Source organism: Suricata suricatta, chromosome 11 (genome assembly GCF_006229205.1).
Source record: "Suricata suricatta isolate VVHF042 chromosome 11, meerkat_22Aug2017_6uvM2_HiC, whole genome shotgun sequence".
Taxonomy (NCBI): Eukaryota; Metazoa; Chordata; class Mammalia; order Carnivora; family Herpestidae; genus Suricata; species Suricata suricatta.
Window position 1 is genome coordinate 73294196 of NC_043710.1, and position 20617 is coordinate 73314812.

The 20617-nt window shown below is 40.4% G+C and overlaps 1 protein-coding gene across 6 annotated transcripts in view; it reads right to left on the minus strand.

Moving 5' to 3' along the window:
* The window catches only part of MRE11 (MRE11 homolog, double strand break repair nuclease), a 63280-nt gene that overhangs the window by 24629 nt on the left and 18034 nt on the right, over positions 1–20617 (minus strand). For 5 of the 6 annotated variants that reach the window (XM_029915091.1, XM_029915088.1, XM_029915089.1 and 2 more), the window contains 7 exons: positions 17414–17599; positions 16345–16516; positions 15056–15136; positions 11562–11688; positions 8515–8615; positions 6720–6893; positions 2795–2857 (listed from right to left, as the gene is read on the minus strand). In XM_029915091.1, coding sequence (XP_029770951.1) covers positions 2795–2857; positions 6720–6893; positions 8515–8615; positions 11562–11688; positions 15056–15136; positions 16345–16516; positions 17414–17599 — 904 coding nt within the window. The remainder of the gene's footprint in view (positions 1–2794; positions 2858–6719; positions 6894–8514; positions 8616–11561; positions 11689–15055; positions 15137–16344; positions 16517–17413; positions 17600–20617) is intronic. The other variant, XM_029915093.1, reaches the window with a different exon arrangement.

Sequence of the window (20617 nt, forward strand, 5' to 3'; positions counted from 1 at the left end):
CTTCCTTCTAAAAAGTTCCCAAACACAACCGGTCATGTCCTCTATTACCTTCCTCGTATAAAATGTTCACTCTTATTCTTTAAAAGATTAATGAAAAACTGAATTTGGTGGCTCCAAACACAAAGGACGTGCGCAGGAATATTTCTGTCCTCTGTTAAATTGAAGCGGTTCATTAAGTGTACACGATCCAAGAACCAGGAACCATTTCTCTCCTCTAGCACTCATTCCTGCTACTTGTAGGAAACTCTGCAAGATGGATACAAGTCTACATGTGGTAAGGGACCCCTAATCTATAGCTTCCTCTTCTTGGCTCCCAAAAACCATCTCATAAACGGTAAAGCAGTTGCATCAGTGCTTATCAGAAACAGTGATTTTGATGTGTTGCACATCAAAAATTTTCAGAAACTTTGTATTTTTAGCCATTCACTTGCCATGAGTTGTATTAATGTCATGACTACATAGAGCTGTGACAGGATGTGGTATGGTGGAAAAGTCTAGACTTGAAGGTAAAGTCTCACCCCACCACGTAGCCTTTACTGTCCCATTTGTCAAATGGAAACTGAAATAGAGTGACCTGCCTAGAGAAAACTCAATGAATAAAAATTTCATAAATACCATCTGCCTTTTCCGCTTGAAAACAGTAATGAATAAAATGAAGTAGGCAATGTGTTCTATTTTTTCCACTACATTTATGTAGGAGAGTGACTCTAACATCAGGAATGTTGAATGTGAAATTTCGTGGATGGTGGCAGCTTTTAGTTCTATCATCAATTACTGAAGGCTATTAATGAAAGGCAAGAGGTAGGAAAAACCTGTAGTCAGTATTGGCCCTACTGCTAGTAATGTTAGTTTATGTTGCAAAATCTCCCATATTACACAATGGAGATAGTGTTAAGCTGTATAAAGGGAAGAAGCCAGGGAAACTCACAAAACTAGACATTTAGATTATCTTCATGTATCCTTAAAAATTTTTTTTTTAAATGTTCATTTATTTTTCAGAGAGGGAGACAGGCACAGTGCAAGCAGGGCAGGGACAGAGAGAGAAGGAGACACAGAATCCAAAGCAGGCTCCAGGTTTTGAGTTGTCAGCACAGAGCCCAACACAGAGCTCTAACCCACGGACTGCAAGATCATGACCTGAGCCAAAGTCAGTCGCTTAACTGACTGACCCCCCAGACACTCAATATCCCTGTGGATTCTTTCTAAAGGCTATTAACTGAGTTACTGTACTATTCATATTTCTGCATATATCAATAAATCAGGATAGAATATTTGGGGGGGCAGCTTTCCCCACCATAAGTGCAAGTCATCAAACTTTTGTCACTAGAGAAAAGAAAAACAAACACCAAAACTCTCACTTTCCTATTCCTTAACATTCCATATAAAAATTATTGGATCAGCTTATTAATGAATCAGCTTAAAATCCTAAGTAGCCAGTATGGTAGGACAGATGATGAAGTAAATCAGATATAGACTTGGAAACTGAATTTAAAAGAGAAAGTCTATCTAATGGCCTTTAGAGATGATACTGAAGAATTATCTGATACATTCTCTCTCCTACGTCAGGATCTAAAACGGCTCCACATTAAAGGCTGTGTGGTATTACCTAGCAGTCATCGGTAGATCGCCCACTACACAGATTCCTTTGGAAGAGAGTTCAGAGGGAAAAAAGTAAATGGAGAGTCCCCAGCTCCTTAGACAGGGTTCTTTTTTCCCCCAGCACCCCAGGTATTGACTTTTACCTACAATGTGCTTAAAACAAGGCAAAAAATATTTTTAAAATGATGGTGGAGAGGTAGGGTGATGGCTGGCGTTTCCATCAACCCCTTTTTTATGTGGACTTGAGAAAACAGTGGACTTTGAAAAAGCTAATTTGAGGGATGTGTCCAGTGCTTCAGCACCTTCCAACTCCCCACCTGTCAGGGGCAGTTCTGATTAGGAAAATGACTGTGGACTAACAGGATAGTTGTATTAATTAGTGAGGATGACACTTCAGGTCATAATAAGACTTAACAACTTTCTTTCTACATGCATCTGCCTCACCTACTACAGTGAGTCAGGTGGACGCAAACTGCACGTTTTCCACATCTGTACTGCTGACGCCAGTAGAATGGCTAGGTGTAACAGAACCGGATGAGAGCAATCAAGACAAAATCCCAATACTAAATAAGTTATAAGATAACCTTTAAATACTACACAGCAACCATAAAACACGGGGGTCAAATGGGAAACAGAAAAATGTTTTCAATAGTGATTCCACTCAGCACCATATAAAGGCCCAAAGCTTAAGTAAATGGTCGCTAACAAGAAGTTCCTAAACTGCAGACACTGAGAAAGACAGCACTGAGGGTGACCAAGTCTGTTTCAACATTTTAGAAAGCCCAGAGGTCACTGTATCTACTTGTGGTAAAGCTGCTAGCAAGACCCTAGGTTTCTTCTTTTTGCCCAAAATAAAATCAGCTTGGTAGGGTTAGATTTCACCTTACACTGATAAGATGTTCTGATCGCAATTCTCTATTATTTTGATTAGTAAGGGATCTAGTTGCATATGTCCCCTGCCTCCACGCAGGTAAGTTTTAACTGAGAGCAAAAGGGAAAGAAGGGAATGTCAGCGGCAGAATGCTCGCTGGTGTAGGGTGAGCTGGTGTAAACCAAAGGCAGCTCTCCTCGGCCAATCCCTGCTCAGCCCTACCAGGCAAACCTAGGACTGTGGACTGACCCCTCTATAAACAAACCTACTAGTCGTTCTAACTTATACTGACGTTGAAGTACAAGAATTTACAGCAGAAATTACCTCTCGAACTTCATCATCTTCTTCATTAGTGTTTTTTTGTCTGCTTTCTCTGAAACGCCGCACCTGTATTAAAACAGAGTAAATCACAAACATGTTGCTTATTCCCATTACGTAAAGATAAATGTGCCACAATTAAGGAATGCTTTCCAGGCGCCTGGGTGGCTCAGTCAGTTGAGTGGCCGACTTCGGCTCAGCTCATGATCTCACAGTCCATGAGTTTGAGCCCCACCTCAGGCTCTGTGCTGACAGCTCAGAGCCTGGAGCCTGCTTCAGATTCTGTCTCCTTGTCTCTCTGCCCGCCCCGGCTTGCTCTCTGTCTCAAAATAATAAAGACATAAAAAAAAAGAAAGAAATGCTTCCTATTACAACAAAAAACTTGAAAATATAACTACAGTTTTGCCCCACAAAAGACTGATTAAAGAAATCATATTTTCCTAGTGACTTACATTAAAATTTGAAGATTGTACTCTAAATATATATATATATATATATATATATATAGGCCCTAAGCAAAACTGCATTACCTCCTGCAGAAATGTTCCACGTCACTGAAAAACAGTTTATCAAACTGCAGAAAACAATTCTAATACCTATGAGTGCTATAGTTCAATCTCTTCTTTCAGAGGCTTAAAATATTTATTACATGGCTCAAATCATTCTTAGGCACCTGGCTGTACGACATCCGGAGGCTCCGAAATGGTCCTGGGAAGTGGGTGGGCCTCTACAGATCATTTGCCAACTACTGATTGTTTACCATTGGCTGATAATGGTTCTGGAACCAAGAAGGATACTAGAGATTTTTTAAAATTCTTGCTCAACAAGGCTCCTATAGTAGAGTTATATAATTAGAAAAAAGCTCTATTTGTTTAATAATTTATTTAGCATCTACTTACTGAGCACCCATTATGTGTCAAGCACTACTGTAGGAACTGAGAACAGTGAACAAAATAGTTACAAACTCTGTCTCCCAGGAGTACAATTGTGTGTGTGCATGCGCAAGTGTGTGCATGTACAGCCAATAAACAGCAACAAAATAGGAAGTTCTATTGTATTTTAGAAGGTGGACTGGATTGAGTTAATTTACAGCTAGACCGAGAAAACTCTAGGCTCATCCCTGGGGAACCTTTAAGCTGGGGCCATTTGTTTCTGATGGTTTTCAATCTGCATAACCAGGCTTGAAGCGAGGCTTGATTATGTGACCAGAGGGCTATAAAAGACCTCCTGGGAACTTGTGCACAGATGGTGGTGTCCAATTCAGACACCACTGCGTGCAAATGAGGACACAGGGAACTTATTTATGCCTGGCGTCTCTCAGGTCCTTAAGGTCTCCCCATACTCTTTTCCCTGATGTGCTATATCCTTTGCCTTTAAAGAAAAACCTTAGGGGTACCTGGGTGGCTCAGTGGGTTAAGTGTTGGACTCTTGATCTCAGCTGAGATCATGATCTCACTGTTCATGGGTTTGAGCCCCTTATTGTGTTCTGTGATGACAGCACTGAGCCTGCTTGGGATTCTGTCCCTCTCTCTTTCCCCTTCCCCCACTCTCTCGCTCTCAAAATAAACCTAAAAGTCTGGAGTTCTTCAAATATCTGAACCTGTGAAATCCTGGCCAAAGATAATAATTATGCAGAGAAAGATAAAGCAGCAAGAGGGTGAGGAATGCTGAGGAAAGGTCACATCAGAATAGGATGATCATGGAAGGCCTCACCGAGAAGGTAATTTATGAGCAAAGATTGTAAAAGGGAATGAATCTTGCAAATAATTAGGGAAGAAGTCCAATCAAAGGAAACAATGTGCTTTGTAAAGGCACTGGGGCAGAGAAGTATGCATGATATGTGTAAGAAATAGGAAGCAGGTCGGATGGTAAAAACATAATGGAAAGCCAGACTGAATAGGGCCTGGTAAAAAAAAACTATAAGGACTTAATCTTTAGGTGGGAGTGACTTGATCTGAAATATGTTAGGATCACTGACAGCTGCATTGAGAATGGGGGGTTGAGGAAGAGCACAGGTACAAAAAAGGGAGACGAGTTTGGAGGGTACTGGAATAATCTCAGCAAGAAATGACAGTTGCATGTTGGACCGCCGGGAGTGACGAAGGCAGGAGAACTCACAGTCAGATGTATGTACTCTGCGGTAACGCCACAGGTCATCTAGAGAGTCAGGGCACAAGTGACAGAACAGGAGGAGCCACGGATCACTTCAAGGCTTTTGGCCTGAGCAACAGAAATGGTGTTCCCACTAGGACATGACACGGAGAGCAAAGGCTGACAAAGGAGCCCTTCAGACTGGGGAGTGTTAGCGGTTTGAGATGTCTACTAAGCATCCATGTAGAAAGGTCCAGCCGGCTTTTGGCCATAGAAATCTTACGCAGAGAGGAGAGGTCTGGGCTAGACTTTTGAAAGTCACTACTAAACAGATGGAATTTAAATCCAGGCAGCTAGATGATATTATAAAGGGAATGTGTAGATGAAGGAGGCTCCAATTACTGAGTTCTAGGGACTCCAATACAGGAGGCTGGAAAGAGGACAGAAACAAACAACAGAGAAAGAGTAGGTACAGTGAGACAGAAGACAACCAAAGACTGTGGGGTCTGGAAGCCAACGAAAAAATGGCTTCAGGAAGATTTAAGATGAACGACAGTGGATTTAGCAAGAGAAGTCACTGGTGACGACGTTGAATGAGTAGCTTCACGGGAATGATGGGGTCAAACCAACCGGATGATGGGTATAAGGGAAAAGGGAGGAGAAAAATTAGGGCAGCTGGATGAGACTATCCTGGTGGATACATGTCATCACATGCTTTTCCAGACTCCTAGAATATATGACATCAAGAGTGAACCATAATCTAAACTCTGGATTTTGGGGGCCTCCTGACTGAGCCAGCCCAGGCTCTTGATCTCAGGGTTGTAAATTCGAGCCCCAAAATGGATGTGTATAGATTACTTAAAGAAAGAAAATCTTAAAACAAAATCCAAACATCTATGGACTTGGGTGATCATGATGTGTGAGTGTCAAATCTATCAGTTCTGGTGGAGGGACACTGATGATAGGGGATTCTGCACGGGTGAGGCAGGAGGGTGGGTATATGGGAAATCTCTGTACCTTCCTCTCAATTTGAACCTAACACTACTCTTAAAAAACAAACAAACAGAAAAACAAAAAAACCCATCCCCACTCCAGAGAGATGTTATGGCTCCCGAGAGCGCATGACCCTGAGATCAAAACCCAAGCTAAGATGGAGAGTCGGACACTTAGCTGAACCAGTCAGGCGCTCCCAAAACACAAGAGTTATCTGATTATCCTAGGCTAACACCACTTTCATACGCTTATTACCCATTTGTATTTCTTTTGTGAACCACTCATGTCTTTGTTCATTATTCTACTGAAATGTTTACTGCTTTTCTTAAGACTGTTATAAAGGTAATATAATACTTTGGGTGTCAACCTTTTTTCTGCCCACATACAAGTATTTTCTCCATGTCAGTACATTCTGATTTTTTGATAACTTGACATGGAAATATTCACAATTTCTATGCAGTGAAATTTCAAGAGCTTTTCCTTTGATTCTTCCACTGCTTTTATGCTTAGAGAGAATGCATTTTCTAGATGAAATTCAAAAATCACCAACAAAGCTTACTAAAAAACTGAGAATCAGAACAGAAATTTTCATCTTATATGGTTCATCTTAAAGCATTTTCATGATCTTCAGGAGACGATACCATCTATAGGGAACAAAGCTATCATTTAATGGGTAACAATCATGTTTAAGATTCTGTTCTAGACCTTCTCATTTTATGATCTCAATTTTATAGATGAGGAAACTAAACACATCAGAGAGGTTAAACACTGGTTTATCAGGAAGGAAACCAGAGGTACTCTTAAGGAGAGAGGGTCCAACTAGACTTAACCACCCCAAATTAGTTACCTCTTCGTCGATTTTATCTTCCAGGGCATCAATATGACGTTCTTTAAGAAATCGCTGTGTTTTTTCCAACTGGAATTTCACTAGTTCCTCTATGGCATCTTTTTCTTCCTTGTCCACAAATTCTTGTACTGCTTCACCCATTCCTCTTTCGGTGAGAAGCGAGAGCTGCACATTCTGTGAAAGAGATACAAACCACTGGATGCAGAAATCGGGATCTATTTCTTATCAAATAATTCTATACGAGCAAGGAAAGTGATAGTATAATGTTACCAGGGGAAAAAGACAAAAGAGGTATCTAGTTATTGAAGCGAAAACAAACAAAACAATGGGCAGTAATTAAACCTACTAATAAATATTCAGGGCCAGAAAAGGCCAAGTGAAAACAAGACACAGGAGTCGTGTTGAAGATAGGGAGAAACGCAGAGGCCTGAGTGGTTGGGATGTAGGGTCCTGAAATGGTAGCCAAGGACAGAGACTAGGTTAACCATGGCAGCATGCAGAAGGAGGGCCCCTAACCACGGGCCGCATCCTCATCTCTGGGACCTGTGGATATGTTACAAGGCAAAGGATAATTGAGGTTACAGATGAAATTAAGGTTGCTAATCAACTGGCCATACAATTGAGGGGGTTACAAGGACTATGCAGGTGGGCCCAATGTAATCACAAGAGGGGCTGAGAGGGAGATCTGACTGGGGGAAAATGGCCAGAGAAGTAAACCATTGCTGGCTTTGGAGGTAGAAGAAGATGGCCATGAACCAACAAACGTGGACACCTCTAGAAGCTGGAAAAGATAAGGAAATGGAGTTTCCCCTGGAGTCTCTAGAAAGGAACACAACCCCAATAATACCTTGATTTTAGGCCAGTGAGACTGGTGTCAGATTTTTGACCTACAGAACTGTAAGACGATAAATCTGTGTTATTTTAAATTATTAAGTTTGTGGAGATCTGTTTTAGCAGCAATGGGAAACTAATACAGCCAGATCTTAAAGCGACATATACTCATGACAACATAAATAGCTTCAGCGTCCAGTGGCTCTATTATTACAGTTCTGAAATTATATCCAGATGCAAGAAAAGTAAATCCTGGATTCAGAAACATTCAGTAGAGATAAAAAGCAAGAGCATAACAACATCAACAACAATAGCCACAATAATAACACCATTAAACACTGGTTTTTCTTGAGTAGAGTAACTATGAATGAGTATAATTGTTATCCTACTTACCGCTTAGAAACCTTGTGAGGATCCCTTTTGTTTATTTATATTTGAATGTTTATTATTTAGAGAGAGTGAGAAAGAGCACATGCAAGGGAGGAGCAAAGAGAGAGGGAGACAGAATATCAAGCAGGCTCTGCTGTCAGCACAGAGCCTGATCAGGGCTTGAACTCACAAACTACCATGAGATGATGACCGGAGCCGAAATGAGGAGTCTGATGCTTAACCGACTGAGCCAACCAGACACTCCTGGTTTAAAGTATCAATTATACACATCCCAAATTAAAGTCTGTTATCATAAGATAGCTATTATTTGGGACGCCTGGGTGGCTCAGTCGGTTAAGCGTCCAGCTTTGGCTCAGGTCATGATCTCACGGTTTGTGGGTTTGAGCCCCGCGTTAGGCTCTGTGCTGACAGCTAGCTCAGAGCCTGGGGCCTGCTTTGGATTCTGTCTCTCCCTCTCTCTCTGACCTTCCTTCCCCTGTTCAGGTTGTCTTTCTCTCTCAAAAATAAATAAAAACATTTAAAAAATAAAAAAAATAGCTATTATTCAAAATGTAGACTATAATTAAAAAACTACCTTTTCTGCAGTTTGAAAATACTGTTTTACAAGGTCTTCTACTCTTAGAGTTGTTCCTTCTGAAGGTTTTGTGATGAACTTCCCAAAGTTGATCTCTTCTCCTAGAAAAAAGAAGTCCATGGAAAATAGTAGCTTCCATTACAGTGTTAAAGTGCCCAAACTCATGGCAGGTTTGGCTCAGTGGAGGCGGAATGGCCAAACTGTATCAACAATCAGCTTGAGGCATTTTGAGGGAAAAACATGGCATTTTTGCTAACAGCTGTGGTCTTTTCCTCAAAGCTTGTATTTTTCCCCCCATATCTCCAAGTACTATGTCACTTACAGCTGTTCCCACAGGGTTGTCTTCAGACCTCTGGGGATCTCCAAAACCATTTCAGGGGATGTTCAGGGACAAAACCACTTTCATGATACCAAGACGTTTTTTACCTTTTCCACTATATTGACATTTGCCCTGATGACACAAAAGCAATTGTGGGTAAAATTGCCAGTTCCTTATTACAAATCAAGGCAGTGGCTTGGAACTCTACAACGGTCAGCACCACATATGCACAGCTCAAAACAAAACAGACAGCCAGTTTCACTCATGAATGTCCTAGATGAAACTGTAAAAATTACGAATCTCATTAGATCTCAGCCCTGCGGTATGTTATCTTTTTAATATTTGTAAGACAAATGGGATGTATGCTTATGGCACTTTTACTGCATTCAGAAGTATGATAGTTGTCGCAAAAAAAGCAGGTAAAAAGAGTACGGGGTAGGAAGCCAAGAAGCATAGGGTCCAGTGTCTACTCTGCTGGTAACTCTCGTCAGGGAACAAACATTAACTGTCTAATGGATATTGGACCTGACCATGAAAATGCAAAAATAAGACAAGATCCCCGCAGCCTGTAAGAACAAATGATTACAATTAAGGTGGGAAGTGCCACACAAGGGAAGAACAGACAATACGACACACAGGAAAGAAATGAACTAACTCGTCTCAGAGAAGGTTGGAAATAATGTGCAAATATCAAATACATCTATCATTTGAATCAAGACCTCCAGAATGAGTAAGACTCACTAAGCAAAATAGGAAAAAGAAAAAAAACCTATCTGATGCAGAGGGGAAAATATGCATAATGACTTAGACGGTAAAGAGGCACAAAGTTGAGTGTGCCTCTTGCAAAGGACTAGAGACAGTGAACAGAAATCATTTTTAAATTTCAAGACAGTAGAATGAACATGATTTGCTAAGTATGATTACTACATTTTATTATGCCAGACACTGTGTTAAGACCATTGACACACAGCGTGTCACCTCGTCCTTAACCACTGTTCTGTGAGGCAGGCACAGGTATTATCCTGATTTCACAGACAAAAAAATCAACATCAGACAGGTTATGTACTTTGTACAATGTCACATATGCAGTTAAGAAGCAGAGCTGACCAAAATAACAAGAAATGCTTTCAATAAAACACACAAAAGGGTTATTGGGGTTTTTTAAGTTTATTATTTACTTTGAGAGAGAGAGAGAGAAAGAGGGAGAGAGAGAAACGCAAGCAGGCTCCATACTGTCAGTGTAGAGTCCAAGCCCTGCATTGGGCATGAACCGAGAGAACATGACTGAGCTGAAATCGAGAGTTGGACACTGTGCTGAGCCACCAAAGTGCTCCTTCCATTTAGCAATTTATGTTTAAACCAAAAAGGAATCATTAGAATAAAACTGACTATGGATGAAACTCATGATCATCAGAATAAAACTGACTATGGACGAAACTCAAGTAACAACATACTAGTTTATATTCTGCATTATCATGATCTCAAGGGATTGATAAGGATGGGCAATTAGAGTAAACCATTATTAATCAGAAACTAGTTAAAATTCATAGCATAGAAAAGTAATGATCTGATAAGGATTTTTTCCTAAAACAGTATTTTGAGTTCCACTTAAATATCTGAACGAAGGGTGCCTGGGTGGCTCAGTTAAGCATTTGACTCTTGATTTAGGCTCATATCATGATCTCACAGTTCGTGAGTTTGAGCCCCAAGTCTGGCTGCATTGTGGGGCTATACTAACAGTACAGAGCCTGCCTGAGATTCTCTTTCTCTCTCAAAATAAATAAATATCTGAACCAATGTTTCAGATTGAATTAAGAGCATGGAAAATTTGGTCACAATTTAACACGGGAAACAGAAACTCATTAAATCTCAGCTAATAAAAACCTAAATAGCTTACCTATAAAAAAGATCGTGTTTTTCTATTAAAATTCTCTGACTCAATAGCTTTAAGAAGAACCTCTATATTTAACAAGATCAACATTTCTAATGAAGAAGCACTATTTTGGCTGGATGGTCTATTTTTATAAACACATTTAGAAGAAGGACAATAAGGGGCACCTCAGTGGCTTCGTTAATTAAGTGCCCGACTCTTGATTTTGGCTCAGGTCATGATCTCACAGTTCGCGAGATCAAGTCTTGAGACAGGCAGCAGCATGGAGCCCGCTTGGGATTCTCTCTCTCCCTCCCCCTTTCTCTCTGCCCCTTGCATGTTCATGCACATGCTCTCTCTAAAAATAAAAACTTAAAAATAAAAAAATACATGCAATTAGTTTTTGTGAAATTTAATTGGAAATTAATTATGTGATTATCAGAGACATAAAACTATGGGACACCTCTTATTCCAAAAGACTAGAATTTTCCTAAATCCTGTATATGCAAATGCCAAAATACTTGTGCAAAATTTGAGTCTATTGTCTAAACATTAATAATGGATATTTTGAGCAATAAATCTCTAAAGTCTTATGTATATTGTTACTCAGCAGCACTATTTCTACAAACTATGTCTGCAGAGAAAAATTTCCTTTCTTTATTAATATCCACAGGTTTAAAAATGATGGCTATCTAATGTTTATAAGAAAAGAGATTTAATTATTCCAATATCAGCTTGTCTAAGATATAAGAAGTAATCACATAAAAACATTTTCATTATTTTCTATTTCTTTTACTAAAGACTGATTTTTGTAAACCCTATATGAAGCTTTTTACTTTGTAAACGTTACTAGCTTACCTGTGTTTTCCTTTTGTTCTCTATGCCTGAAAAAATGGATAACATCTTTTGGATTAGCTACCTGATCCACAAATTTCTGGCTAAAGCGAAGTACACTGAAAGGTTCGAAACCTCCGCTGTAGTCCACCTGGAAATACAAAATGAGCTATGAAGGCCTGGAAACATCTTACCAATTCTATTATTTATGTTGATGCTCAATACTTTTAAGTTAGTAAGTTAATGTTCGAAAGATCAAGATGGTGTTACTTCTTTTATTCTCCTGAGGAAATAAAGCTTCAAAGGCCTCCACGCTTACACAAGACACTACACTTGATGGAATCAAGATACCGTGAGAATCCCCACAAGGTCTGAATGAGTTTCTATCCCCATGACAACACTAAGGGCCTAGGCACCAGGAGTACCATCTAGAAAGGAGGGGATGTTTCTAAATATTAAGTATTTAAACTTTTCAAAACAGAAAGAAAATTCTCTGCTGAAACAAGATGCTGGATCTAGATGCGTTAGTTAATCGCCATCATCTTAGGGATATACTTGCACACCAAGGAATAAATGTTGGGAAAGTCCACGCAGGAAGAGCATCAAGCGTGTTAGCTTTGAGAAATAATCACCCTTAAAACACAGTATGTATTCACAACAGTCACTCTCATGGCAGGCTCTAAGTTATGAAGTTTATGATCATATTTTCACAAAGAGAAATACATTTTTTTCCCAAGAGATATAATCATTTCCCTGAACTAGCTGCTCTAAAAACAGGCTCTGGGAGCCAGCATGGCACTGCATTGCTGTTCCCTAACCTCCACGCAAATTACACTCTTATCACTCTTCGTGCTAGCTGCCATTTTGTTCATTTATTTGCTATCTATTTTTTTATGTCTCTCCTGATCCTTTCACCTCCCCTAAGCTCCATAAATTAAAAACCTCCTCCGGTTTATCATCACTGTGTCCCTCACATGCAGAACAGAATGTACTCAAAAAGTATTTGTTCACTTAACCATAAAATTAATGAGGGTTCCCTGGTTGATATATTATACTTTGGAATACTACTCATATGAAAATACTTGTTATTTTGTTTTGTGACTAAATTAATAATTTACCGTGTTTAGGAAAAGGAATGCCAACTTTCAATTTAAGTTTGGTTGGTTCTAATGGTATCAGGCAGACATAGATGAGAAACGTGAGATCTTCAGACACGATAAAGAGAACTAGGCGGCTCTCCCAAAACAACTATGTATTACACCTCTCCCGTGTCCATGGTACAGAACAGAAGATGCTAAATGCTCAGGCTACTGGGTCTCCCCCAAATGCTTCACACACATCATGAATTATGTTCCAGCTCAGCCTGGTTTGTAACTTTCTGCTCCAAAGAGCCACAAAACTTGTTTATTAAGCAAACTTTGCTGAGGGGTCCACAGTGTGCGAGGCACTCATTTCAGAGATATAACCATAAAAAAAGCATACTCTTGGTTGTCAAGAACTTCACGAGCTGACTGGGAGGATGTACATGTAGGTAACTGCACGCAGAAGGTGAATGGCACTGTAACAAGCACATACAAAGCGGACTGAAGACACAAAGGAAGAAGCACTGATTCTGAAGGGAGGTTAAGGAAGGCTCTTAGAAGAGGAAGAACTGTAAGTGGGTGTTGAAAGAGATGCTATGGAAGGAGAGAAGCACATTCCACACAGCTGGCTCAGCCAGGACAAAGGTATGAAAGATTAAACTTTCAGACTCCGGGAACAGCAACTTTTAACCTAATAAAGTTGGAGCTTAGAAAGTTCTGGAAGAAAAAGGAGGAAGAAGCCAAAGAGGTTGGTATTGACCAGGTCATGTAAACCCTTCAATGTCATGCAAGAGTGTAGTCTTCTTCCTGTCTGCACTAGGGGATCATTAAGCCATTTTCAGCTGGAAAGACATGTAAGGCTGCGTTTTACAAGGATGACTTTGGCATTAGTTTAAATAGACCAGAGGTGGGGAGAGGGGGAAAACTAATGGCAGAGTCAGGTAGGAGGTTGCAGTTACAGGCCAGATAAGAGAAAATGAAGGCTCAACCTCAGCAATGACAAGGGAATAAAAAGGACCAGATCACTTCCTGTGCAACAGTCAATATTTAATTCATTGAGATTTTGTGAATCTGTGAGATACAAACCAAGATCATCCACTGGTTTGAACCCATATATGCCTGAACCCAGGCATTTGGGCTTTGACTGTACTCTTTACCTTCACGCTCTATATCCCAGAGATTCTCAAATCTTAACGTGCATACAAATCTCTTGGAGATCTTGTTAAAAAGCAACTCAGGGGCACCTGGATGGATCAGTCAGCAGAGCATGCGACTCTTGATCTTGGGGTCATGAGTTCGAGCCCCACATTGGGAGTAGAGGTTTACAAACAAAAATAAAATCTTTAAAAAGTGCAATTCAGTGGGTCTGATGTAGGGCTTGAGAGTCTGCATTTTTAAGAATTTCCCAGGTGATGGCAGTGCTTTAGGAGGGTTCTGTGACGTCAACAAGGAGGTCTTAGCTAGAGGAAAAGATGTGGGATCATCACTCTATAGGTGGTCATTAAAGCCATATGCCTAGGCTGAAAAGGAAGCTCAGACACAGGATGGGTCAAACATAAGTCGAAGGGAATGCCGACAACTGAAGGTCATCTCTCCCATGAGATGGTGGGGCGAGAGCCTCGGTGACAGTGGACTGGAGAACCGAATGTTAGATGAACGGTAAGAGCTATGCATTTGGAGCAGTTTGGAAGAAAATAAAGACAGGCAGAGCTAGCTAAAGGAAAGACACAGGTGCACACATACACATACACACACAAAAAGAGTTGTTAACTTTGTTTACATGATGATGGAAAACAGAAGTAGGTTTACAGGCATAGGAGCCATTTCAATTCCTCAGAACTGTTTAATCCTTTCAAGTACTTATAAATTCTTTCATCATACTGGCCAAGCACTTGCTATGCCAGAACACTGGAGATCGTTGGACACATCAGGTAACAAAATTCACAAAGTTGCAGGCTTTCATGGAGCTTACAGCTTTGTAGCTGAGGACACACAATAACCAAAATAATTACATTGAATACAGGAGGTTCGGAGGATGTGTTGTGGAAAACTAAGGACAAGGAGAAGCGTATAAGTCAAGTCAGGAGGGCTGGTGAGGAGGTATGGGGGTGCCATCTCATTTGGCGAGGCCTCGCTGAGCAGACGTGGAGGAGGGTAGAGTGTTAGAGTGAAGGACTACAGGGAGGCCACGGCATCTGGGATGGAGGAGGAAGAGGGTGATAGGAGATGAAGGCACAGATCTCAGCCAACCTATTAAAGAGAACCAACTCTTTAGAAAAGGAAATAAGAATCAAACCCATCAGAACCAAACTCTGATTAAATCAAATCCTGGTAGTTTTATTATTTCTGGTGCCAGATGGTAATTGCTCTTATTCTTATACATACTCTTCTTACTAATTAAAATAATAAAGTTTAATTTACCTAAAAAGGACTTACTCGAAGTCGAATGAGAGGCTTCTCTGGCTGTCGAGAATTTCCCAGACGTTCTCGCTCAGCATTTTCAAGCATTTCTTTAATCTCAAAATAAAAATACTGTCATGACTTGGGGGAAGGGTACAACTGGCAGCTAGCAGGGGAGGTCAGAGAGGATATTGCTGAAATCCCTAGAGTGCAACCTCCCACAAGAGAATTACTCAGTCTAAAGTGTCTCAGCTGACAGACCTGAGTTAGGCCTGACCGATCTAACCGTCTTCCGCCTCCCAGGACACATCCACAACCTCGGTCCGAGGGAACCACCGGGAAAACCAGGCTCTTTCGGCTCTAGGGACACTGAGTCTGTGGGCCACCGCGTGGACATACCCACCTCCTCAGAGTGAAGTGCAAGACAGCTACCTATAGAGCAGGTGTCATGGGGCTAAACACGAGAACAGAGACAGAAACCACAGCCCTGATGGGAGTTTTTGGATCGGATCCTCCCAAATCCAGCAGTCTGCAGTTTTTCACGTATGGGAGTTACATGCTGCTCAGAACACAGTGATATGGGGCAAATTATTCCATATACGGCTCAGCTCCTCTTCCTATAAAATGCAGGTGGCACACTCTACCCACCCACAGCACTGCTGAGTGGATTAAACGGGAAACGCTGTCACCAGTGCGCAGACTGTGTAAGTGGTGATGAATTCCAGTGGTAACTGTAAGAACTCAGCACCCGCTGTTAATGTCATTAAGCTGTCAATTTACAGATTACTGCACGCATTCACACCACTTCTGCAGTGGCTCTAGAATGTCTCAGAGGTCCAGGGGTGGCCATCTGCATGGCAGGTGAGGTATGGTACTTCGCTGAAGCTACAAGGCATGGAGTAAACACACTTTAAGATTTCATTTGGGGTAGCTTTCAGAGAAGAATGAGAGGAGTTGATAAGGCTCTCTTCACCCTCTGGTTCCCCAATCAAGGCCTGCCTGCTCTCATAAATGGAATGCACAAATTATCCAATCAGAATAATATGAAAAGATTAAGTGTACATTTTTGAGCAGAGGAGTGGAACTGGGAGGGAGCTTAATTAAACAAAGTTTCTTCTACATGTAACATTCATCCATCTAGGAGACTAGGGAAAAAAGCCCTTTGGTACAACGAAACTCATTTGTGGAACAACAGGGGTCCCTTGCAGGCTTCCTGAGAATGTAACAAATCCGGCCACTTCCCCTACTCCATGAGAGCATTTAATTAAATGTAAATAACCCCTCAACCAAAGCATATCTCATTCACCTTTATCCAGAGAAATTACCTTCTCCAAACAGAAGCTCTGAATGGTCTGGGTTACTTTAGGATTATCTGGGTTAAAAATGTCTGGGTGATTGGCCAGAACAATATCCTCCATAAAAAACTGCCGTACTGTGTGGAGAGGGATTTTCTGCATATTCATCTTCCTTCCCTTAATACGCAGCAAACCAACATGTCTGAAATGAGGAGGGAATGCAAAGCCTAGTCACACTGTAAATTTTCTCAGGAAAATGTGCACATCCAAACTATCATATTTCTAAGTTTCTACAAAGTATTTCTTTATAAAAATCATACTCTTAACAAAAATTTTTTTAGCAACTTAATCTTAATGCTGTTATCACAGAACAAATGTAAAACATCCTTCTTCCCCAGAATAAAATCTATTCATCCCTCCAGGCTGAACAAATAGCACACTTTAGTGAGGGAAGACAGTTGGTAGATCTAACAAAATGTTACCAAGACTACGACAGTGGTGTGTGTGTGTGTCTCTATACATACGTATTATATCTGTATAGATGCACACATACACACATAAAATGAACTAGCAGAACTATCAAGAAAAAAACCATACATCCTACTACCATATTCTTTAAACCTACCATTACAAAACAATTAAAATCTGAGTGGATACAAGAGTTGAAATCCATCATAAAATTTGGGCTTAATCAGCATTAACTACTTTACCATATAAGTAATAACTAAAGAACTAAAAGAAGTGATATGCTATAACATTCCATTTATAACCAGAAAAGTCTCAATTAATTAGCATTAGGTAAATCTGTTTATAAATGGACTTTGGGAAATTAGTAATCATTACTGATAGCACTACTTGAAATTTAATTGGTAAAAATATTTAGCTCTGAATTTGCCTAATAAGCTGCAAAATCATTAACACCAATGGGATGCTCTCCTTGAAAATAGCTTAAGAGCTGGGAAAACAGTAGGACTACATTGAATGGTCAGTCTTCATAAAGAAATCTATCATATAAATAACCATCAGTATCCTGATGATAGTATTATAGCAGGTATTTTTAAAAATTTTAATTGATTTGGAAAATATCATAGTAACTTACTTCTTTACAGTCTCTCCTGGGGAAAGAGAAGTAACCACTGAACTTCCAGGTTGTGATACATAAAAGAGTTGTTGTTCATTTTTGGTCGGAGCTATTTTACACTCATGTTCATGGCCCCAGATAACAAGATCAATGAAGTCATCCAAAAATTGTTCTGGAATGAAGTTAGTATTTCCGTGTTTACTCCTATACCAAGATTTTTAAAAATAAATAAATGTCCAGAGATATAGAGACACTTCATACCAAGTAAATCTATACAGATCTTTCTTTCTTTCTCCACTCATTAAGCCTTATTACATCTCTTCTAAGTGCCAGAAACTATTCAAGAGATTAGCGATGTAAAGATAATACCTAATTCCTGCCCTCAAAAAGTTTACAAACTGGCAGGGCACAGACAGGCAGGAGCCACAAAGAGAAAGTGGCCAATTCCACACTGAGAGGAGGATCACAAAAGGCTTCACAGAGGGAAGGTCAGGAAAGTATGCGCTCTCTTAATAATGAAAATGGGTAAGTTGATTTGATCACCTACATATAAAATCAGAAAATGAAAGTGAGTTAAGTCTATATTTTGTAGAATAAAAAACAAATCTCGAAAGATGTCCAGTCTTTTTTTAGCACATCTTGTCTACTTATAATAATGAGTAAGAAAGTCTGTCTTACTTAAGAGATGAATTAATTTATAAATAAATTAATAATATTATAAATAAGATACTGTATGAAGATATTTGCAGACTCTGGTTTTATACCTAGATTAGTTACTATTATTAAAAAATATGTAGGGGCGCCTGGGTGGCTCAACGGTCTAGCGTCTGACCTCAGCTCAGGTCGTGATCTCACAGTTCATGGGTTCAAGCCCTAAACTGGACTCTTTGCTGACAGCTTGGAGCCTGGAGCTCCTTCAGATTCTGTGTCTGTCTCTCTCTTTCTGCCCCTCCCCACTCATGCTGTTTCTCTCTCTCTCTCAAAACTAAAAATAAATATTAAAAAATTTAAATAAATAAATAATAAAAGATATTTTAAAACCCAAAGTGAGGAAAGACCAGAAGAGAGTTTTCCCAAACATTGACTTAATCACTGGGAATTTAAAAGTGTTCAAATACTTCAACCCAGCATGGGCTTAAGGCAAATCAATATTCATTCATTCAACAAATATTTACTCTGTGCCTATAGCGTGCCAGGTGTCCCAGGCCTCTTCTAGATCCCAAACACACAGCAGTGAACAAAGTCCTTGCGCTAGCGAAACAAGCTGATAATACAGTATGTATATATATGTGCTTATGTACACATGTATAATTTGTCAGGCAGTGCTAAGAAAAATAAAGGGAAAAGTGACACAGAACAGGAATACTACTATGTGCAAAGTGGTCAGGACAGGCCACCTTGCCAGGTGACACATAAGCAGAGAACTGTGAGGAGGGATCAAGCGTGCAAGAGGAACAACAAAGAAAAAAACTGTAAGCGAGGGAAGAAGGCCCTAGAAGAGGGCTGGGCCCTGGGCAGAGTCTCAGAGCAGTTGGCAGAGGTGTGGAGGTGGCAATGTGTTCCATGAGTTCAAGCACTGCACGGAGGGGACAGTGGCTGGGCAGAGTGAATGCAGGGAAGAGCAGGAAGGGAAATCAGAGAAGCAGCAGGCTTGTGCACCTAAGAATATTTTTACGTAAAAAGCACATTTCTAGGGTATATTATCACAGTTACTGAAGAAACACAGAAGAACTCAAATATCACATGATGCAATACTGCCTTCACAGAGCACCAACTCTTGCTGAAGAGGGAAGATTATGCCTATGGGCTGCCTCTGTGACATATATCTGACCGGGGACTTAGAAGTTGATCAAGACAGCCTGTGGAAATATATTACATGACAAAGTGCTCTTCTGCTTCAAGTCTACCTTTTTTTGCAGTCAGAAAAAGAAACGGGCCCAAGTACAAATGGGAAATAAAGTCATGATTTCAGTCATAAGATCAAGCCCAGTGTCTGGCCCCACGCTGGATGTGGAGCCTGCTTAATATACCTCTCTCCTCCAATCTCCCTCTCTCAGTTCCTCTCTAGCTTGCAGACGGACAAGCACTTTCTCAAAAAAAAACAAAAAAAATCTAGAAAACAATGAAAAAAGTACTTAAGAATGCAGAGGGTGACAAATGCATCTAAAAGTATCACAAAAGAATTGCATAATCATGTTGAAGTGGGAGGGAGAAAAAGAAGCCAGCCTAAGTAACTTTGGAGGTGGTCTTTTCTTTATTTGTTTTGAAAGAGAAAGAACACCAGCAGGGGAGGGGCAGAGGATCTGAAGAGGGCTCTGTGCTGACAGCAGAGAGCCTGATGCGGGGCTCAAACTTACAAACCTGCAAACAGATCATGACCTGAGCCAAAGTCAAACACTTAACCAACTGAGCCACCTAGTTGCTCATAGAGGTGGTGTTTTGACTAAATATAGTGAGGCTAAAAACAAAAATAACCTACATAAACACTGTATGCTAGTTGGAAATCTTTTCTCATAGACGCACAGGTCAGCAATTTTTAAAAATTACCTTATATGTCAACCAAGATTGAAATTAAGTAAATATATTATAGATAAAATAATCCAGGTTTCTGTTAGAGAAAGAACTCCCAAATAAGAAAAGGGAGAAGACACTTCCTCTGCCTCTCTCCCCTGCTCCCACTCTCTCTAAAAAGAAGTGGGGAGCCTGGGTGGCTCAGTAGGTTAAGAGTCCGACTTTGGTTCAGGTCATGACCTCGCGGTTCATGGCTTCGAACCCTGTGTCAGGCTCTGTGCTGACAGCTCAGAGCCTGGAGCCTGTCTTCTGATTCCACGTCTCCCTCTATCTGACCCTCCCCTGCTCACACTATCTCTCTCTTGCTCTCTCAAAAATAAATAAAACAAAACAAAAAAAATTAAAAAATAAATTTCTTTAAATAAAAAAATAGAGATAAGAAAAGAAAAATTAAAAAACTGGGGCGCCTGGGTGGCACATTTCAGTTGAGCATCTGACTCTTGATTTTGGCTCAGGTCTCAATCCCAGGGTTGTGGGATTGAGCCCCATATCGGGCGGGGTCTGTGCTAGCACAGAGCCTGGTTAAGATTCTCTCTCTCTTTCTCTCTGCCCCTCTCCCCTGCTCAAAGTCTCTCTCTCTCTAAAAGAAAAGGAAGAAAGGAAGAAAGGAAGAAGAGGGAAGGGAAGGGAAGGGAAGGGAAGGGAAGGGAG